We start from the raw sequence: 16,207 nt of genomic DNA, 5'->3' as shown, positions 1-16,207 counted from the left end.
CATTTCTTATTTTTTTGTGATGTAGTGATTAGAGCACATACTTGTTGCTCACTAAAAACATTCATGAAGTTTGCTTCTTTTATGAATTTATTATGAAAATGTGAGGGTGAAAAGTATACATACAGCAATGTTCATATTTGCTTACATGTCCCTTGGCAAGTTGACCTGCAATAAGGCGCTTTTGGTAGCCATCCACAAGCTTCTGCTTGACCACAAAATTGCTGCAGTTCAGCTAAATGTGTTGCTTTTCTGACATGGACTTGTTTCTTCAGCATTGTCCACACCTTTAAGTCAGGACTTTGGGAAGGCCATTCGAAAACCTTCATTCTAGCCTGATTTAGCCATTCCTTTACCACTTTTGAGGTGTGTTTGGGGTCATTGTCCTGTTGGAACACCCAACTGCGCCCAAGACCCAACCTCCGGGCTGATGATTTTAGCTTGTCCTGAACAATTTGGAGCTAATCCTCCTTTTTCATTGTCCCATTTAAAGCGACAGTTCCATTGGCAGCAAAACAGGCCCAGAGCATAATACTACCACCACTATGCTTGACGGTAGGAGTGGTGTTCCTGGGATTAAAGAGCTCATCTTTTCTCCTCCAAACATATTGCTGGGTATTGTGGCCAAACAGCTCACTTTTTGTTTCATCTGACCACAGAACTTTCCTCCAGAAGGTCTTATCTTTGTCCATGTGATGTCATCCATCCATCCATCCATTTTCTACCGCACTCCTTTCGGGGTCGCGGGGGGCGCCGGAGCCTATCTCAGCTACAATATTAACATTGCTGTATGTATACTTTTGACCCTCACATTTTCAGTAGAGCCATAATAAATTCATCAAAGAAGCAAACTTCATGAATGTTTTTTGTGAGCAACAAGTATGTGCTCCAATCACTACATCACAAACAAATAAGAAATGATTGTAAAGTCAAGATGATGTTCTTTACAAGTGTATGGAAACTTTTGACCAAGACTGTAAATATTTAAAAGTATCTACAATAATTTGAGTCTATTGAAAATTGTTTTATGATCATATATATTAAATATTAACTCGTTGTTTGTGATTATTAAAATAGTAATTGCCATTAAAAAAATATACATCATAAACATATGTCAATGTAATCATTTTGAATAGTAAATACAACCTACTATTTCACTTACAACATTGTAACTATTTTAATATTAATTTTAAAATGATGATAATAAATAGAAAATACAGCAAAATTATTATTTTACCTTCAATAATTAAGGGTTAATTTAAAAATGTGTTTTTGCATTTGAATAATATATGAATATAATTATTTTAAATGATAATAGAGGTATAAGAATTTTAACATTACTCAAAAATTGCTACAAAATACGCATTTAATGTATTTAGACATTTTTTCACAACTCTTACTTTTATATGATTAAAATACATGACCGTAATCATCTTGGATGTTAAATTATATGTGTATATATATGTTTCAATTATAATAAAAAACTTTTTGATTATTTTCAAAAATGCCGCAAGTTGATATTTTACATAGAATAATTTGTTTATTTTGCATAATAGTTTTTTTAAAACAACATAATTTCAAATGATAATAATATGAAGGTAGGTCAATTTCAAAGCAATTGCAAGCTAATATTGTAGCCAGACTTTTTCATTTTGAAGTATAAAAATAAGTACAAAAATCTGTAAAATATATATATATATATAATACATAAATCTTATTATTTAAAATGTTTGAAAATAATGCAACCAATGTTTTTACCAACAACAATTCAAGACAATATGCTTTATGAATGCATTACTATTCTTATCTTTATTAGCATCAATTCTTCCCTCCACTGTTTTCATGACACACCAGCTTGGAAGTAAGCCTCTTTGTTCTATTTACACGCGCAGTGTTTATTTGAGAACGTGCAACATGCATAGCCAAACTACGCCAGCCGACATGAGATATGCCTCTGGGAGCTTGGGTATTAACACTTATTTCTGGGCTTAAAGACGGAGCTTGTTCTGGCTGTGGGAGGGTTGGGGAGTGGGAGGAGCTGCCTTGCTCATGGCTGACGGACATGCTCACCTAGCGGGTGACCTCTTCCCTCCCGTCCACGTTGGCTCTGTAGCGGCAGCCTGAGAGACAGCTGGGTGTGCCTTCTTCCCTCCATGGATCAAGTGGTGCTGGAGAGGGCCCGTGAGGCCTTCGCCACAGATGGCAGGGGCAAGAGGGACCCCGATGCTTGCGCTGAGCACGGGGAAAAGTTGACGCTCTTCTGCTTGGAGGACCTGGAGCCCATTTGTGGAATGTGCGGGAAGGCGGCGGCCCACAGAGGACACAGACTCTATCCCATTGGAGAAGGTGCTCATGACTGCAAGGTGAGCAAAGTCACTTTCATTCAATCTTTCTTTCACCCAGTCAAGTGGCTCAGGTGCTCTCACACACTTTTTCATGCATAAATGTCACTTGAAAGATGTATTTTCATATATCAACTGTCAGTCTGTCCATTCTTCTAGTGATATTTTCTGAGATTCTATAAATATTTTATATTATATTATTAAAATATATATTTAATATTTTTTTTAATGGTTGCCATTTTCAAAATGTGACTTTTATTTAATTTGCCACTTAATTCCTCCTTTAGATGTTTTTATTATATTCTGTATATATTTTTATATGACATTTTTACAATATTTAGCTGTTTGTGATTTTCAAAATGGTTATAATTACAAATATAAATAATCACATGGTTACAGCTTAAATATCTTTTTTAATTTGAATAAAATAATATCATTATTTCAAATGACACCAATATAAATATATTTGAACATTACTCTAAAATGGGTACAAAAGACCGATTTGTCTACAATCATTTAGGTCTATACTTCAACAATTCTTATTTTTACATAATTAAAGCTATGCAAATGTAATAATGTTTAATAACTACTACTGTTTTACTTACAATAATGAACATTTATCTTTCAAATGTATCCAGTTGTTGAATGATAATAATATGAAAACAACACTATTTTAATTCTTTTCACAAGAGATATTTTACATGGAATAATTCAAGTTCATATCTCCCCTATTTTGACATAACATTTAATATATTAAAATCATTTCTTTATTCTTAACACGACCGTAGATTTTCTGTGATATTCATGTTGTTTAGCAGAGATAATTCACATTCTAATAATAGATCTATATTTTTGGTTTACTGTTGCTGCATGGGCCTTGAAACTGGAGCCCCCGCAGGTTTTTATGATACTGCCTTCATTCTGCTGCATGCTTTGCTGGGCCTCTCCCAAGAATGAGAGACCTGCGCTACTAATGTGAAAAGAATACGCACTTGGCCCAAAGCTGGGTGAGTTTAGGTTTACGCCTGTCACCGCGCCACCCACTTGAGCCTTCCCCACAGATGTGACCCATTTATGAGGCGCCCTCGCAACTTTTTTTTTTTTTTTTTGCTCGTTGCCTTCCCCTCCCTGCCACCTGCCACACTGACCTTGCATTGGAGTGCTGATGTCCTGTGGCTTGGCTTGCAGGAGGAGCTGAAGGGTGCCCTGCTGCCCTTGAAGGAGAAGCTGCAGCTGTACAGGAAGGCCAAACTGGACTGTGAAGACATGGCCGAGCACGTCCAGGTACTGTCTAGTGGAAATTGTAATGTCAACATACATGGAATCCTGCTATGCCAACAAGACCACCTGCTCAACACTTCCACCAGCTTGTCCCAATCCTTTGCATCAAGTCTTTCATTGATTGTAAAATGCACTTCCTGGCGAGTGATGTCAGCACAATCAAGCCAACATTGTCCCATTTGTTTGTGCTACAAACATTGTTGCCTAACTATTGTAGTTTGAATGTTATTCATGTTTTATCATTCATAACCTGGGAAAGCCCAGAGGTACAGTAGTAGTGCCGGACAGCTTTTTTGTGATGTAGGGATAAACACCTTCCACGCCACCCTTAGAAAACTGATGTCTAACTTTGTCGACTGCAGAAGGATCTTATTAGACAGATAACCAATCCTAGGTGGAGTTCTGTTAGGTACCAAATTACCAATCATGTATATGAGGTAGTTAAAAAGCTCCTCGGTGGCAAGGCCCCGGGGGTGGATGAGATCCGCCCAGAGTTCCTTAAGGCTCTGGATGCTGTGGGGCTGTCTTGGTTGACAAGACTCTGCAGCATCGCGTGGACATCGAGGGCGGTATTACTGGATTGGCAGACCAGGGTGGTGATTCCTCTCTTTAAAAAGGGGAACTGGAGGGTGTGTTCTAACTATCGTGGGATCACACTCCTCAGCCTTCCCGGTAAGGTCTATTCAGGTGTACTGGAGAGGAGGCTACGCCGGATAGTCCAACCTCGGATTCAGGAGGAACAGTGTGGTTTTTGGTCCTGGTCGTGGAACTGTGAACCAGCTCTATACTCTGGGCAGGGTCCTTGAGGGTGCATGGGAGTTTGCCCAACCAGTCTACATGTGTTTTGTGGACTTGGAGAAGGCATTCGACCGTGTCCCTCGGGAAGTCCTGCAGGGAGTGCTCAGAGAGTATGGGGTATCGGACTGTCTGATTGTGGCAGTCCGCTCCCTGTATGATCAGTGTCAGAGCTTGGTTCGCATTGTCGGCAGTAAGTCGGACACGTTTCCAGTGAGGGTTGGACTCCGCCAAGGCTGCCCTTTGTCACCCATTCTGTTCTGAACTTTTATGGACAGAATTTCTAGGCGCAGTCAAGGCGTTGAGGGAATCCGGTTTGGTGGCTGCAGGATTAGGTCTCTGCTTTTTAAACATGATGTGGTCCTGATGGCTTCCTCTGGCCAGGATCTTCAGCTCTCACTGGATCGGTTCGCAGCCGAGTGTGAAACGACTGGGATGGGAATCAGCACCTCCAAGTCCGAGTCCATGGTTCTCGCCCGGAAAAGGGTGGAGTGCCATCTCCGGGTTGGGGAGGAGATCTTGCCCCAAGTGGAGGAGTTCAAGTACCTCGGAGTCTTGTTCACGAGTGAGGGAAGAGTTGATTGTGAGATCAACAGGCGGATCGGTGCGGCGCCTTCAGTAATGCGGACGCTGTATCGATCCGTTGCGGTGAAGAAGGAGCTGAGCCGGAAGGCAAAGCTCTCAATTTACCGGTCGATCTACGTTCCCATCCTCACCTATGGTCATGAGCTTTGGGTTATGACCGAAAGGACAAGATCACTGGTACAAGCGGCCCAAATGAGTTTCCTCCGCCGGGTGGCGGGGCTCTCCCTTAGAGATAGGGTGAGAAGCTCTGTCATCCGGGGGGAGCTCAAAGTAAAGCCGCTGCTCCTCCACATGGAGAGGAGCCAGATGAGGTGGTTCGGGCATCTGCTCAGGATGCCACCCGAACGCCTCCCTAGGGAGGTGTTTAGGGCACGTCCGACCGGTAGGAGGCCACGGGGAAGACCCAGGACACGTTGGGAAGACTATGTCTCCCGGCTGGCCTGGGAACGCCTCGGGATCCCCCGGGAGGAGCTGGACCAAGTGGCTGGGGAGAGGGAAGTCTGGGCTTCCCTGCTTAGGCTGCTGCCCCCGCGACCCGACCTCGGATAAGCGGAAGAAGATGGATGGATGGATGGTATATGGAAATACGTAAAGTACAGGCCAAAAGTTTGGACACACCTTCTCATTGAATGCAATGTTTTCTGTATGGTCATGACTATTTACATTGTAGATTGTCACATTGAATGAACACAAGTGGAGTTATGTACTTAACAAAAAAATAACTGCAAACATGTTTTATATTCTAGTTTCTTCAAAATAGCCACCCTTTGCTCTGATTACTGCTTTGCACACTCTTGGCATTCTCTCCATGAGCTTCAAGAGGTAGTCACCTGAAATGCTTTTCACTTCACAGGTGTGCTTGAAAATCTTAATGGGCCACACGTGGCCCGCGGGTTGTATTTGGCCCAGGTCTGAACCCGTTAAGATTTTTTTTAGATTTTGTCATTGTCTCATCAAAAGTATTTACCTGATAATTAGTCCAGTGGAAAGTAGGTCAATGACAGTTTTTTTAATCGATAAATGTCATACAAGCGGGGAATTAGATGTGTAGTAATAAACACATGAGAAATAAAAGTGACCTGTTGGTTCCAATTTCCACGCAGAGCCAGGCAGAACACACCGAGACGCAGATCAAGGCGGAGTTCGAGACCCTCCACCACTTCCTGAGGGAGCAGGAGGCGGCCAGGCTCTCCGCCCTGAAGGCCGAGGAGGCCCAGAAGAAGCTGGTGATCCAGCACAGCATCGAGGAGATGAACCAGGAGATAGTCTTGCTCTGCAACGTCATCCGCTTGGTGGAGCAGGAGATGCAAACAAATGATATCCCCTTTCTTAAGGTATGGACCACCGACATGATCCACCACATTTACATTGTCAATAAGGATTGTCTTTCTTTGCAGAACTACAAGGACATCATAAGGAGGTAAACACTTCTCACACGGCAGCAGATTACAATGAAGGAATGTCAACATACCGTACCTTTGCAGAACATGGATCAATTCCTGCGAGCCAAACAGGCTTTCTGGTGCTCTGATTGGTGTGGCCAAACATCTTGGAACACTCAAGTACCAAGTGTGGGAGAAGATGAAGAAAATAGTCAAATACAGTAAGTCATTTTCTTGTAAATGTCTAATATTTGTAGAAATAATCCCATTTAACAGGACATTTAGAGTCACTCATACAAAAGGACAAATGTTGTTTTGTATGTAGAATTGTATTTGGAATGTTACTTTAAACCAGCTATTCAATTTCACTTGGACTGCAGCAATTAAATCATTTAGTATTCTAACGATTAGTTTGCTCGATTCATCGAGTAATGGGATTAAAACACACTTTATAGCACATGTGTCAAACTCAAGGCCCGGGGGCCACATCATTATTCTTTGTGGCCCGCGATTGCCTGCAAAGAATGTGTTTATTTGATCTTTTTTGATTAATGTATTTACATTTGGACAGAAAAAAAGCACAAAGGCATGCAAATGCAGCTCTTAACTCAATATTATTTGATGCAACAAGCTACAGTAGGAAAGGGATTTATACGGCGGATCTCGCATGACAGGAAGAGGAGGGGTTAATCATTTTGCAATGCAGTCTGCTGAAAATGAGGGAAAGCTCCACTCTACAGAGCAACTGACGCTGTGGTCAAAGTTGGAATGGAGGCTTAAGTGGACTGCACTGCCGCAATTTGTCACGTTTCATGTGTCAGGTAAACTTCTCAATCCCGTTCCTACTGTATTTCTTGCCTTTGTGTCATTCAAACCCCTTTTCTTATGAACTTTCTACACTAGCCGAAATGAAGTTGTCACTTTGACTTTTGATTCCAAAGCAGGTTTTCCATTAGTTGTTGGTAACCAAGGATAATTAAGAAAAAAGGAAACTGTGTAATATTATCATGAAGCGGCCCTGCAAAGGGCTTTGCTATCTGCGATGTGGCCCACCATGAAAATGAGTTTCAGTGTGTGTTTTAGGGACAATAGTTGAAATAAACAAAATATGCATTAATTAAAGACATATAGGTCATGACACACACACGTCAGCGCTCTCATGTGCGCGAGATTGCAGCGTCCGTGCAGAAACTACGTCTATTTAAAGTTCCAGGCACTCCAAGCAGTCTGGATTTGAGTCATTTTTTATTATTAAACGATAAATCGAAGCAACATAATTAGGGCTGCAACAACTAATCCATTAAATCGATTATAAAAATAGTTGGCGATTAATTTAGTCATCGATCTATGCTATGCACATGCGGAGAGGCTACTTTATTTTTATTTTTTTATAAACCTTTATTTGTAAACTGCAACATTTACAAACAGCTGAGAAACAATAATCAAAATAAGTATGGTGCCAGTATGCTGGGTTTTTTTTCAATAAAATACTGGAAAGGATATAAATGTAGTTTGTCTCTTTCATCCGATTGTTAATTGAAGTAATAATCGTCAGATTAATCGATTATCAAATTAGTTGTTAGTTGCAGACCTAAACATAACGTAAATGGAAGCTTTTTTCTAATTAAACGACAATATATTAAACAGAAAATTCCACTGAATCAATGGCATTGAGCTAAAATGAATAAATGCTCCACCAAATTAACTGTAACAAAAAAACAAGGTCTTTTCTCATCAAGCAAAGTGTCTGATTGCATATTTCACTAGAAAAGCACTCAGAGAGCAACATCTCCATCTAGCCCCAATAGTAAAGAATCTTTCAATCCTGAATCCACACATGAATCCAGATCAATTCCACAATCTATTCACTTGTTCCTTATCCCATTTCTGATAATTCCCTAATATTTAACAAAATAACATAACATTTTGAAATGACATTGCTAACAAACAAATCCTGGTGAATACACAACCTCCTGGTGGAGGTCATTATCTGATGGATAAATGAAATGAGCATGTTTGTGTTCTCTTTGTGAAATGGAGTAAACCCTCTTGCCAGTCAGCCTCTCTTGGTCTCTGTGGGTGGAGGCGAGACCGGGTCCACTGGCATACAGAGTAGTAAGGGGAAAATTAAAGGTTAAAACTGAAAAAAAGCTAATTAATAACATTTTTAATTTTCCTCTTTCAAATGACCTCTTTATTACGTGACTATACCGTGAAATATTAACATTTTAAAGCTTTCAGAAATTGTATGAATTTTTTAGGGTTGTCAAATTTAACGTGAATAATCACAAAAAAATATTGCATTACCGGTAATCATGTATCAACGCAAATTAATCACCCCATTTATTTTGACCGTGGATAGTTATCCGAGGTCGGGTCGCGGGGGCAGCAGCCTAAGCAGGGAAGCCCAGACTTCCCTCTCCCCAGCCACTTCGTCCAGCTCCTCCCGGGGGATCCCGAGGCGTTCCCAGGCCAGCCGGGAGACATAGTCTTCCCAACGTGTCCTGGGTCTTCCCCGTGGCCTCCTACCAGTCGGACGTGCCCTAAACACCTCCCTAGGGAGGCGTTCGGGTGGCATCCTGACCAGATGCTCGAACCACCTCATCTGGCTCCTCTCGATGTGGAGGAGCAGCGGCTTTACTTTGAGCTCCCCCCGGATGACAGAGCTTCTCACCCTATCTCTAAGGGAGAGACCCGCCACCCGGCGGAGGAAACTCATTTGGGCCGCTTGTACCCGTGATCTTGTCCTTTCGGTCATAACCCAAAGCTCATGACCATAGGTGAGGATGGGAACGTAGATCGACCGGTAAATTGAGAGCTTTGCCTTCCGGCTCAGCTCCTTCTTCACCACAACGGATCGATACAGCGTCCGCATTACTGAAGACGCCGCACCGATCCGCCTGTCGATCTCACCATCCACTCTTCCCTCACTCATGAACAAGACTCCGAGGTACTTGAACTCCTCCACTTGGGGCAAGATCTCCTCCCCAACCCGGAGATGGCACTCCACCCTTTTCCGGGCGAGAACCATGGACTCGGACTTGGAGGTGCTGATTCTCATCCCAGTCGCTTCACACTCGGCTGTGAACCGATCCAGCGAGAGCTGAAGATCCTGGCCAGATGAAGCCATCACGACCAAATCATCTGCAAAAAGCAGAGACCTAATCCTGCAGCCACCAAACCGGATCCCCTCAACGCCTTGACTGCGCCTAGAAATTCTGTCCATAAAAGTTATGAACAGAATCGGTGACAAAGGGCAGCCTTGGCGGAGTCCAACCCTCACTGGAAACGTGTCCGACTTACTGCCGGCAATGCGAACCAAGCTCTGACACTGAGCATACAGGGAGCGGACCGCCACAATCAGACAGTCCGATACCCCATACTCTCTGAGCACTCCCCACAGGACTTCCCGAGGGACACGGTCGAATGCCTTCTCCAAGTCCACAAAGCACATGTAGACTGGTTGGGCAAACTCCCATGCACCCTCAAGGACCCTGCCGAGAGTATAGAGCTGGTCCACAGTTCCACGACCAGGACGAAAACCACACTGTTCCTCCTGAATCCGAGGTTCGACTATCCGGCGTAGCCTCCTCTCCAGTACACCTGAATAGACCTTACCGGGAAGGCTGAGGAGTGTGATCCCACGATAGTTAGAACACACCCTCCGGTTCCCCTTCTTAAAGAGAGGAACCACCACCCCGGTCTGCCAATCCAGAGGTACTGCCCCCGATGTCCACGCGATGCTGCAGAGTCTTGTCAACCAAGACAGCCCTACAGCATCCAGAGCCTTAAGGAACTCCGGGCGGATCTCATCCACCCCCGGGGCCTTGCCACCGAGGAGCTTTTTAACTACCTCAGCAACCTCAGCCCCAGAAATAGGAGAGCCCACCACAGATACCCCAGGCACTGCTTCCTCATAGGAAGACGTGTTGGTGGGATTGAGGAGGTCTTCGAAGTATTCCCTCCACCGATCCACAACTTCCGCAGTCGAGGTCAGCAGAACACCATCCCCGCCATACACGGTGTTGATAGTGCACTGCTTCCCCTTCCTGAGGCGGCGGATGGTGGTCCAGAATCGCTTCGAAGCCGTCCGGAAGTCGTTTTCCATGGCTTCCCCGAACTCCTCCCATGTCCGAGTTTTTGCCTCCGCGACCGCTGAAGCCGCACACCGCTTGGCCTGTCGGTACCTGTCCGCTGCCTCAGGGGTCCCATGAGCCAAAAGAACCCGATAGGACTCCTTCTTCAGCTTGACGGCATCCCTCACCGCCGGTGTCCACCAACGGGTTCTAGGATTACCGCCACGACAGGCACCAACTACCTTGCGGCCACAGCTCCAATCAGCCGCCTCGACAATAGAGGTGCGGTACATGGTCCACTCGGACTCAATGTCCAGCACCTCCCTCGTGACATGTTCAAAGTTCTTCCGGAGGTGGGAATTGAAACTCTCTCTGACAGGAGACTCTGCTAGACGTTCCCAGCAAACCCTCACAATGCGTTTGGGCCTGCCAGGTCTGTCCGGCATCCTCCCCCACCATCGCAGCCAACTCACCACCAGGTGGTGATCGGTAGAAAGCTCCGCCCCTCTCTTCACCCGAGTGTCCAAAACATGAGGCCGCAAATCCGATGACACAACTACAAAGTCGATCATGGAACTGCGGCCTAGGGTGTCCTGGTGCCAAGTGCACATATGGACACCCTTATGTTTGAACATGGTGTTCGTTATGGACAATCCGTGACGGGCACAAAAGTCCAATAACAAAACACCACTTGGGTTCAGATCCGGGCGGCCATTCTTCCCAATCATGCATTTAAGTAAAATATTTTCAAAAAATGTTCATGGATGACATTCTGACAGCAAAATTGCATTTGTGTAAAAAATCTTGCTGTGTTTTTTAAAGCAAGATATGTAATTTACTAAGATTATTCAAGATTAATCACAATTTAAAAGAAGGATTAATCTGATTAAAAAATATACTTTTTTTTTTTAAATATTTCTCTCACTCCAAATCCCAACTAGACTTTAAGTTCATTTTTTAAAACTAAAAACAAATTCTCACTTGGGTTTTCAGTCGGACCCTAACACACCCTAAACTGTAGAAAAACAGTGATTCTTGCAAAGCAAAATATTTTTGAGGTGGTACTTTTTTGAGCACCACCGGACTAAGTTAAATTTGCCATGAATTCACAATGAATAGCTGGCAACTTTGCAGTGTTATTCCCCTCAGGACCTTTCTCTCTCATCACAAGGTCCAGTCATCGTGGATCCCAACACGGCGGCCAACTGCTTCATCTTGTCCGAGGACCTGATGGTGATCCAGAACTCCACACAGACCTTCAAGCTCCCCAACAACCCGGAGCGCTTCGACATCAGCGCAGAGATGCTGGGCGCTGAGGGTTACACCTCGGGGCGCCACAGCTGGAGCGTAGAGGTAAAGGACAACGCCTACTGGGTGGTGGGCGTGGCCAGCGAGTCCATCAACAGGAAGGGCAAGCACGTGCTGACGCCCAGCGAGGGTTTCTGGACCATACGCTTTCGCAATGGCGAGCACAAAGCCTGCACGGCGCCGTGGGAGCCGCTAAACATGACCGCCAAACCGGACGTGATCAGGGTGCTTTTGGACATGGACCGAGGAAAGGTGACCTTTTATAACCCGGAGGAGAGACAGCCGCTGTACACCTTCACCGAGGTCTTGGCGCCAACTGTCTTTCCCTACTTTTGTACGGCCTGCAAGGAGCATCCGCTGAAGATCCTGCCGGCTAAAATAACTCTTTCAAAGGACTGATTTTGCATCAAAGTCGACTGAGTGATGGAAAATTGTTCTTAAGCAAAAAACTAATATGGGAATAAAGGAACAAATGCACTTGATATACAGTCGTCCCTTAACTTCACCACATTGCATCATTTTTTTTAAATGTATATATATATATATATATATATATATATATATATATATATATATATATATATATACACACACACAGTACAGGCCAGAAGGTTTTGGCATGTACTGTCTACTTTTTGGGTTTTCTTTATGTTCATGACTATTTACATTGTAGATTGTCACATCAAAACTATGAATAACTGAAAACATGTTTTATATTCTAGTTTCTTCAAAATAGCCACCCTTTGCTCTGATTACTGCTTTGCACACTCTTGGCATTCTCTCCATGAGCTTCAAGAGGTAGTCACCTGAAATGGTTTTCATTTCACAGGTGTGCTTGAAGCTCATGCAGAGAATGCCAAGAGTGTGCAAAGCAGTAATCAGAGCAAAGGGTGGCTATTTTGAAGAAACTAGAATATAAAATATGTTTTCAGTTATTAAGTACATAACTCCACATGTGTTCATTCATAGTTTTGATGTGACAATCTACAATGTAAATAGTCATGAACATAAAGAAAACACAATGAATGAGAAGGTGTGTCCCAAAATGTTGGCTCGTACAGTGTGTGTATAAATATGTATATATTTAAAAAGCATATATCAACATTTTTTGGTCCTAAATTAAGCATTTTGAAGCATAAAAACAGCTAAATAAAGTACAAATATTAGTACTACACAAGAGGAGAGCAGCCCAGTTAGAGCGTGCTGTGGCCTCAGCCTCAGCGTAAAGGTGTAAATGGTGTTATCTAAAGCCTAGAGCAGTGCTTCTGATGACCAACATTAAAATATAGTAGCATAGTAGGCCTGAATATTCTTTAAAATAAGGCAGAGGTTATATTCATTATTTTGGTCACTGTAATATTACACACAGCATGAACAGTAAAGCTGCGTTTATATATTTCATTAATTGATTCTTTGGCGTACCACTAGATGAAGCTTGTGTACAACGACTGGTACGTACCACAGTTTGTATTAGAGGGCTCTCATAATGTTCAAAACATTCACATTGCAGTAAACAGTTTTTATGCTCTAGCTATGATAATATTTGATTCATAATGAATGATTCCTACTCGTGGAAATTGACCCTTGAAGTGACTGTAACTGATAAGTAAACCAGCACTTCTTTCAACACTAAATTCAACCTCCAAAATATTTTGCTTTGCAAGTACCACAGTTTTTACTACCTCCGCTTACCATCAACCTGGCAAATACTCGCAATTATATTGGATCTCAAAGTACTTTGTATTCATAAACTACTACATAAATCTCAAGTTGTGACAGGATAAGTCTGCATTCTTCTCCTCTTGGCCAAAACGCGAGGATTGGTCAGGAATGGAAGGCCAAGCCCAGCCTACCAGTTTTTAACAAGTATATTACACAACACAGTGCTACTAAACCAGCAGAATGGAATTCGGTACTTTTATAGATAACGATCAAATTCTGTCTGTATTAGCGGGTACGGATTTACGTACTATTAAAATTGGTGCCATTTGTTACTGCACTTAGCGGGTAATCAGGCGTATTCATTGCAAACCTCTGTAATGTTGCAATTATCCATGCCAACAAAGCAACATGTGCTAGCTTGGATAGACATGCTACTAATCAGCATTAGTGATTCTACATAGCCAATTCAACACCTCCTAATTTGGAAACTACAACTAAGATGCACGGTACAATTAACCAGCTGGTGTGTAACAAGTGCAATACTCCAATATTTTGTAAGGCTCAACAAAAGATAAGTTATGGGCAAATACTACTTCCTGACTTAAGCAACATATAAGACAATTTGAAATGTATTGTATTACCACATGAATACAGGTAAAAGCCAGTAAATTAGAATATTTTGAAAAACTTGATTCATTTCAGTAATTGCATTCAAAAGGTGTAACTTGTACATTATATTTATTCATTGCACACAGACTGATGCATTCAAATGTTTATTTCATTTAATTTTGATGATTTGAAGTGGCAACAAATGAAAATCCAAAATTCCGTGTGTCACAAAATTAGAATATTACTTAAGGCTAATACAAAAAAGGGATTTTTAGAAATGTTGGCCAACTGAAAAGTATGAAAATGAAAAATATGAGCATGTACAATACTCAATACTTGGTTGGAGCTCCTTTTGCCTCAATTACTGCGTTAATGCGGCGTGGCATGGAGTCGATGAGTTTCTGGCACTGCTCAGGTGTTATGAGAGCCCAGGTTGCTCTGATAGTGGCCTTCAACTCTTCTGCCTTTTTGGGTCTGGCATTCTGCATCTTCCTTTTCACAATACCCCACAGATTTTCTATGGGGCTAAGGTCAGGGGAGTTGGCGGGCCAATTTAGAACAGAAATACCATGGTCCGTAAACCAGGCACGGGTAGATTTTGCGCTGTGTGCAGGCGCCAAGTCCTGTTGGAACTTGAAATCTCCATCTCCATAGAGCAGGTCAGCAGCAGGAAGCATGAAGTGCTCTAAAACTTGCTGGTAGACGGCTGCGTTGACCCTGGATCTCAGGAAACAGAGTGGACCGACACCAGCAGATGACATGGCACCCCAAACCATCACTGATGGTGGAAACTTTACACTAGACTTCAGGCAACGTGGATCCTGTGCCTCTCCTGCCTTCATCCAGACTCTGGGACCTCGATTTCCAAAGGAAATGCAAAATTTGCATGGTTGGGTGATGGTTTGGGGTGCCATGTCATCTGCTGGTGTCGGTCCACTCTGTTTCCTGAGATCCAGGGTTAACGCAGCCGTCTACCAGCAAGTTTTGGAGCACTTCATGCTTCCTGCTGCTGACCTGCTCTATGGAGATGGAGATTTCAAGTTCCAACAGGACTTGGCGCCTGCACACAGCGCAAAATCTACCCGTGCCTGGTTTACGGACCATGGTATTTCTGTTCTAAATTGGCCCGCCAACTCCCCTGACCTTAGCCCCATAGAAAATCTGTGGGGTATTGTGAAAAGGAAGATGCAGAATGCCAGACCCAAAAACGCAGAAGAGTTGAAGGCCACTATCAGAGCAACCTGGGCTCTCATAACACCTGAGCAGTGCCAGAAACTCATCGACTCCATGCCACGCCGCATTAACGCAGTAATTGAGGCAAAAGGAGCTCCAACCAAGTATTGAGTATTGTACATGCTCATATTTTTCATTTTCATACTTTTCAGTTGGCCAACATTTCTAAAAATCCCTTTTTTGTATTAGCCTTAAGTAATATTCTAATTTTGTGACACACGGAATTTTGGATTTTCATTTGTTGCCACTTCAAATCATCAAAATTAAATGAAATAAACATTTGAATGCATCAGTCTGTGTGCAATGAATAAATATAATGTACAAGTTACACCTTTTGAATGCAATTACTGAAATAAATCAAGTTTTTCAAAATATTCTAATTTACTGGCTTTTACCTGTATATACAGTACAAATGAACAAAAATAATTACTACTGGTATCGATTCCCTGGGTCCTGGGAATTGATACAGTATCGGCTCAGATGTAGCCAGCAATATTACTGCTAATGAGGTCATTCATGAACAATAACAAGATCTGATAGCTCAGTTACAACTCATGTTATTCTATTCTGTGTTATACGTGTTTTATGTTGCACGATTGCACCAAGTAAAATTCCTAGTTTGTGAACCCGTTTTCAAACAATGGCAATAAAAGTCTTCTGATTGTGATTGTACAGTACAATGAGGGTTACACAGCAACAGATGTGTAGTGCAAACAACATTTGAAAACACTTTTTGGATGCTGTCTGATCATGCCAATGAAAAACTACATCAGGAGGTTGCCTACAGCCACAGATGTTCATGTCCCTAAAATGTATTTGATATTTTCTTTTGTGGATCACGTGCCCAGCATATGAGGCACGTGACATTTTTATTTGAAGAAGTATATTTTGGCAAATCTTTAAGTTTGCACATAATTACTGCAATCTATACTTGCGC

At 42.7% G+C, this 16,207-nt stretch overlaps 1 protein-coding gene across 1 annotated transcript; it reads left to right on the top strand.

Moving 5' to 3' along the window:
• Nucleotides 1-2,054: 2,054 nt before the first annotated feature.
• Nucleotides 2,055-12,226, top strand: trim35-13 (tripartite motif containing 35-13). The gene is made up of 6 exons (XM_061982151.1): nucleotides 2,055-2,360; nucleotides 3,528-3,623; nucleotides 6,104-6,334; nucleotides 6,398-6,420; nucleotides 6,485-6,603; nucleotides 11,630-12,226. The coding sequence occupies exons 1-6, from the start codon at nucleotides 2,151-2,153 to the stop codon at nucleotides 12,163-12,165; spliced, it is 1,215 nt and encodes a 404-aa protein (XP_061838135.1). The 5' UTR covers nucleotides 2,055-2,150; the 3' UTR covers nucleotides 12,166-12,226.
• The last annotated feature ends 3,981 nt before the right edge of the window (nucleotides 12,227-16,207 follow it).

The sequence above is a fragment of the Nerophis lumbriciformis genome, linkage group LG32 (genome assembly GCF_033978685.3).
Source record: "Nerophis lumbriciformis linkage group LG32, RoL_Nlum_v2.1, whole genome shotgun sequence".
Taxonomy (NCBI): domain Eukaryota; kingdom Metazoa; phylum Chordata; class Actinopteri; order Syngnathiformes; family Syngnathidae; genus Nerophis; species Nerophis lumbriciformis.
This window is presented reverse-complemented; position numbering and strand designations above follow the sequence as displayed.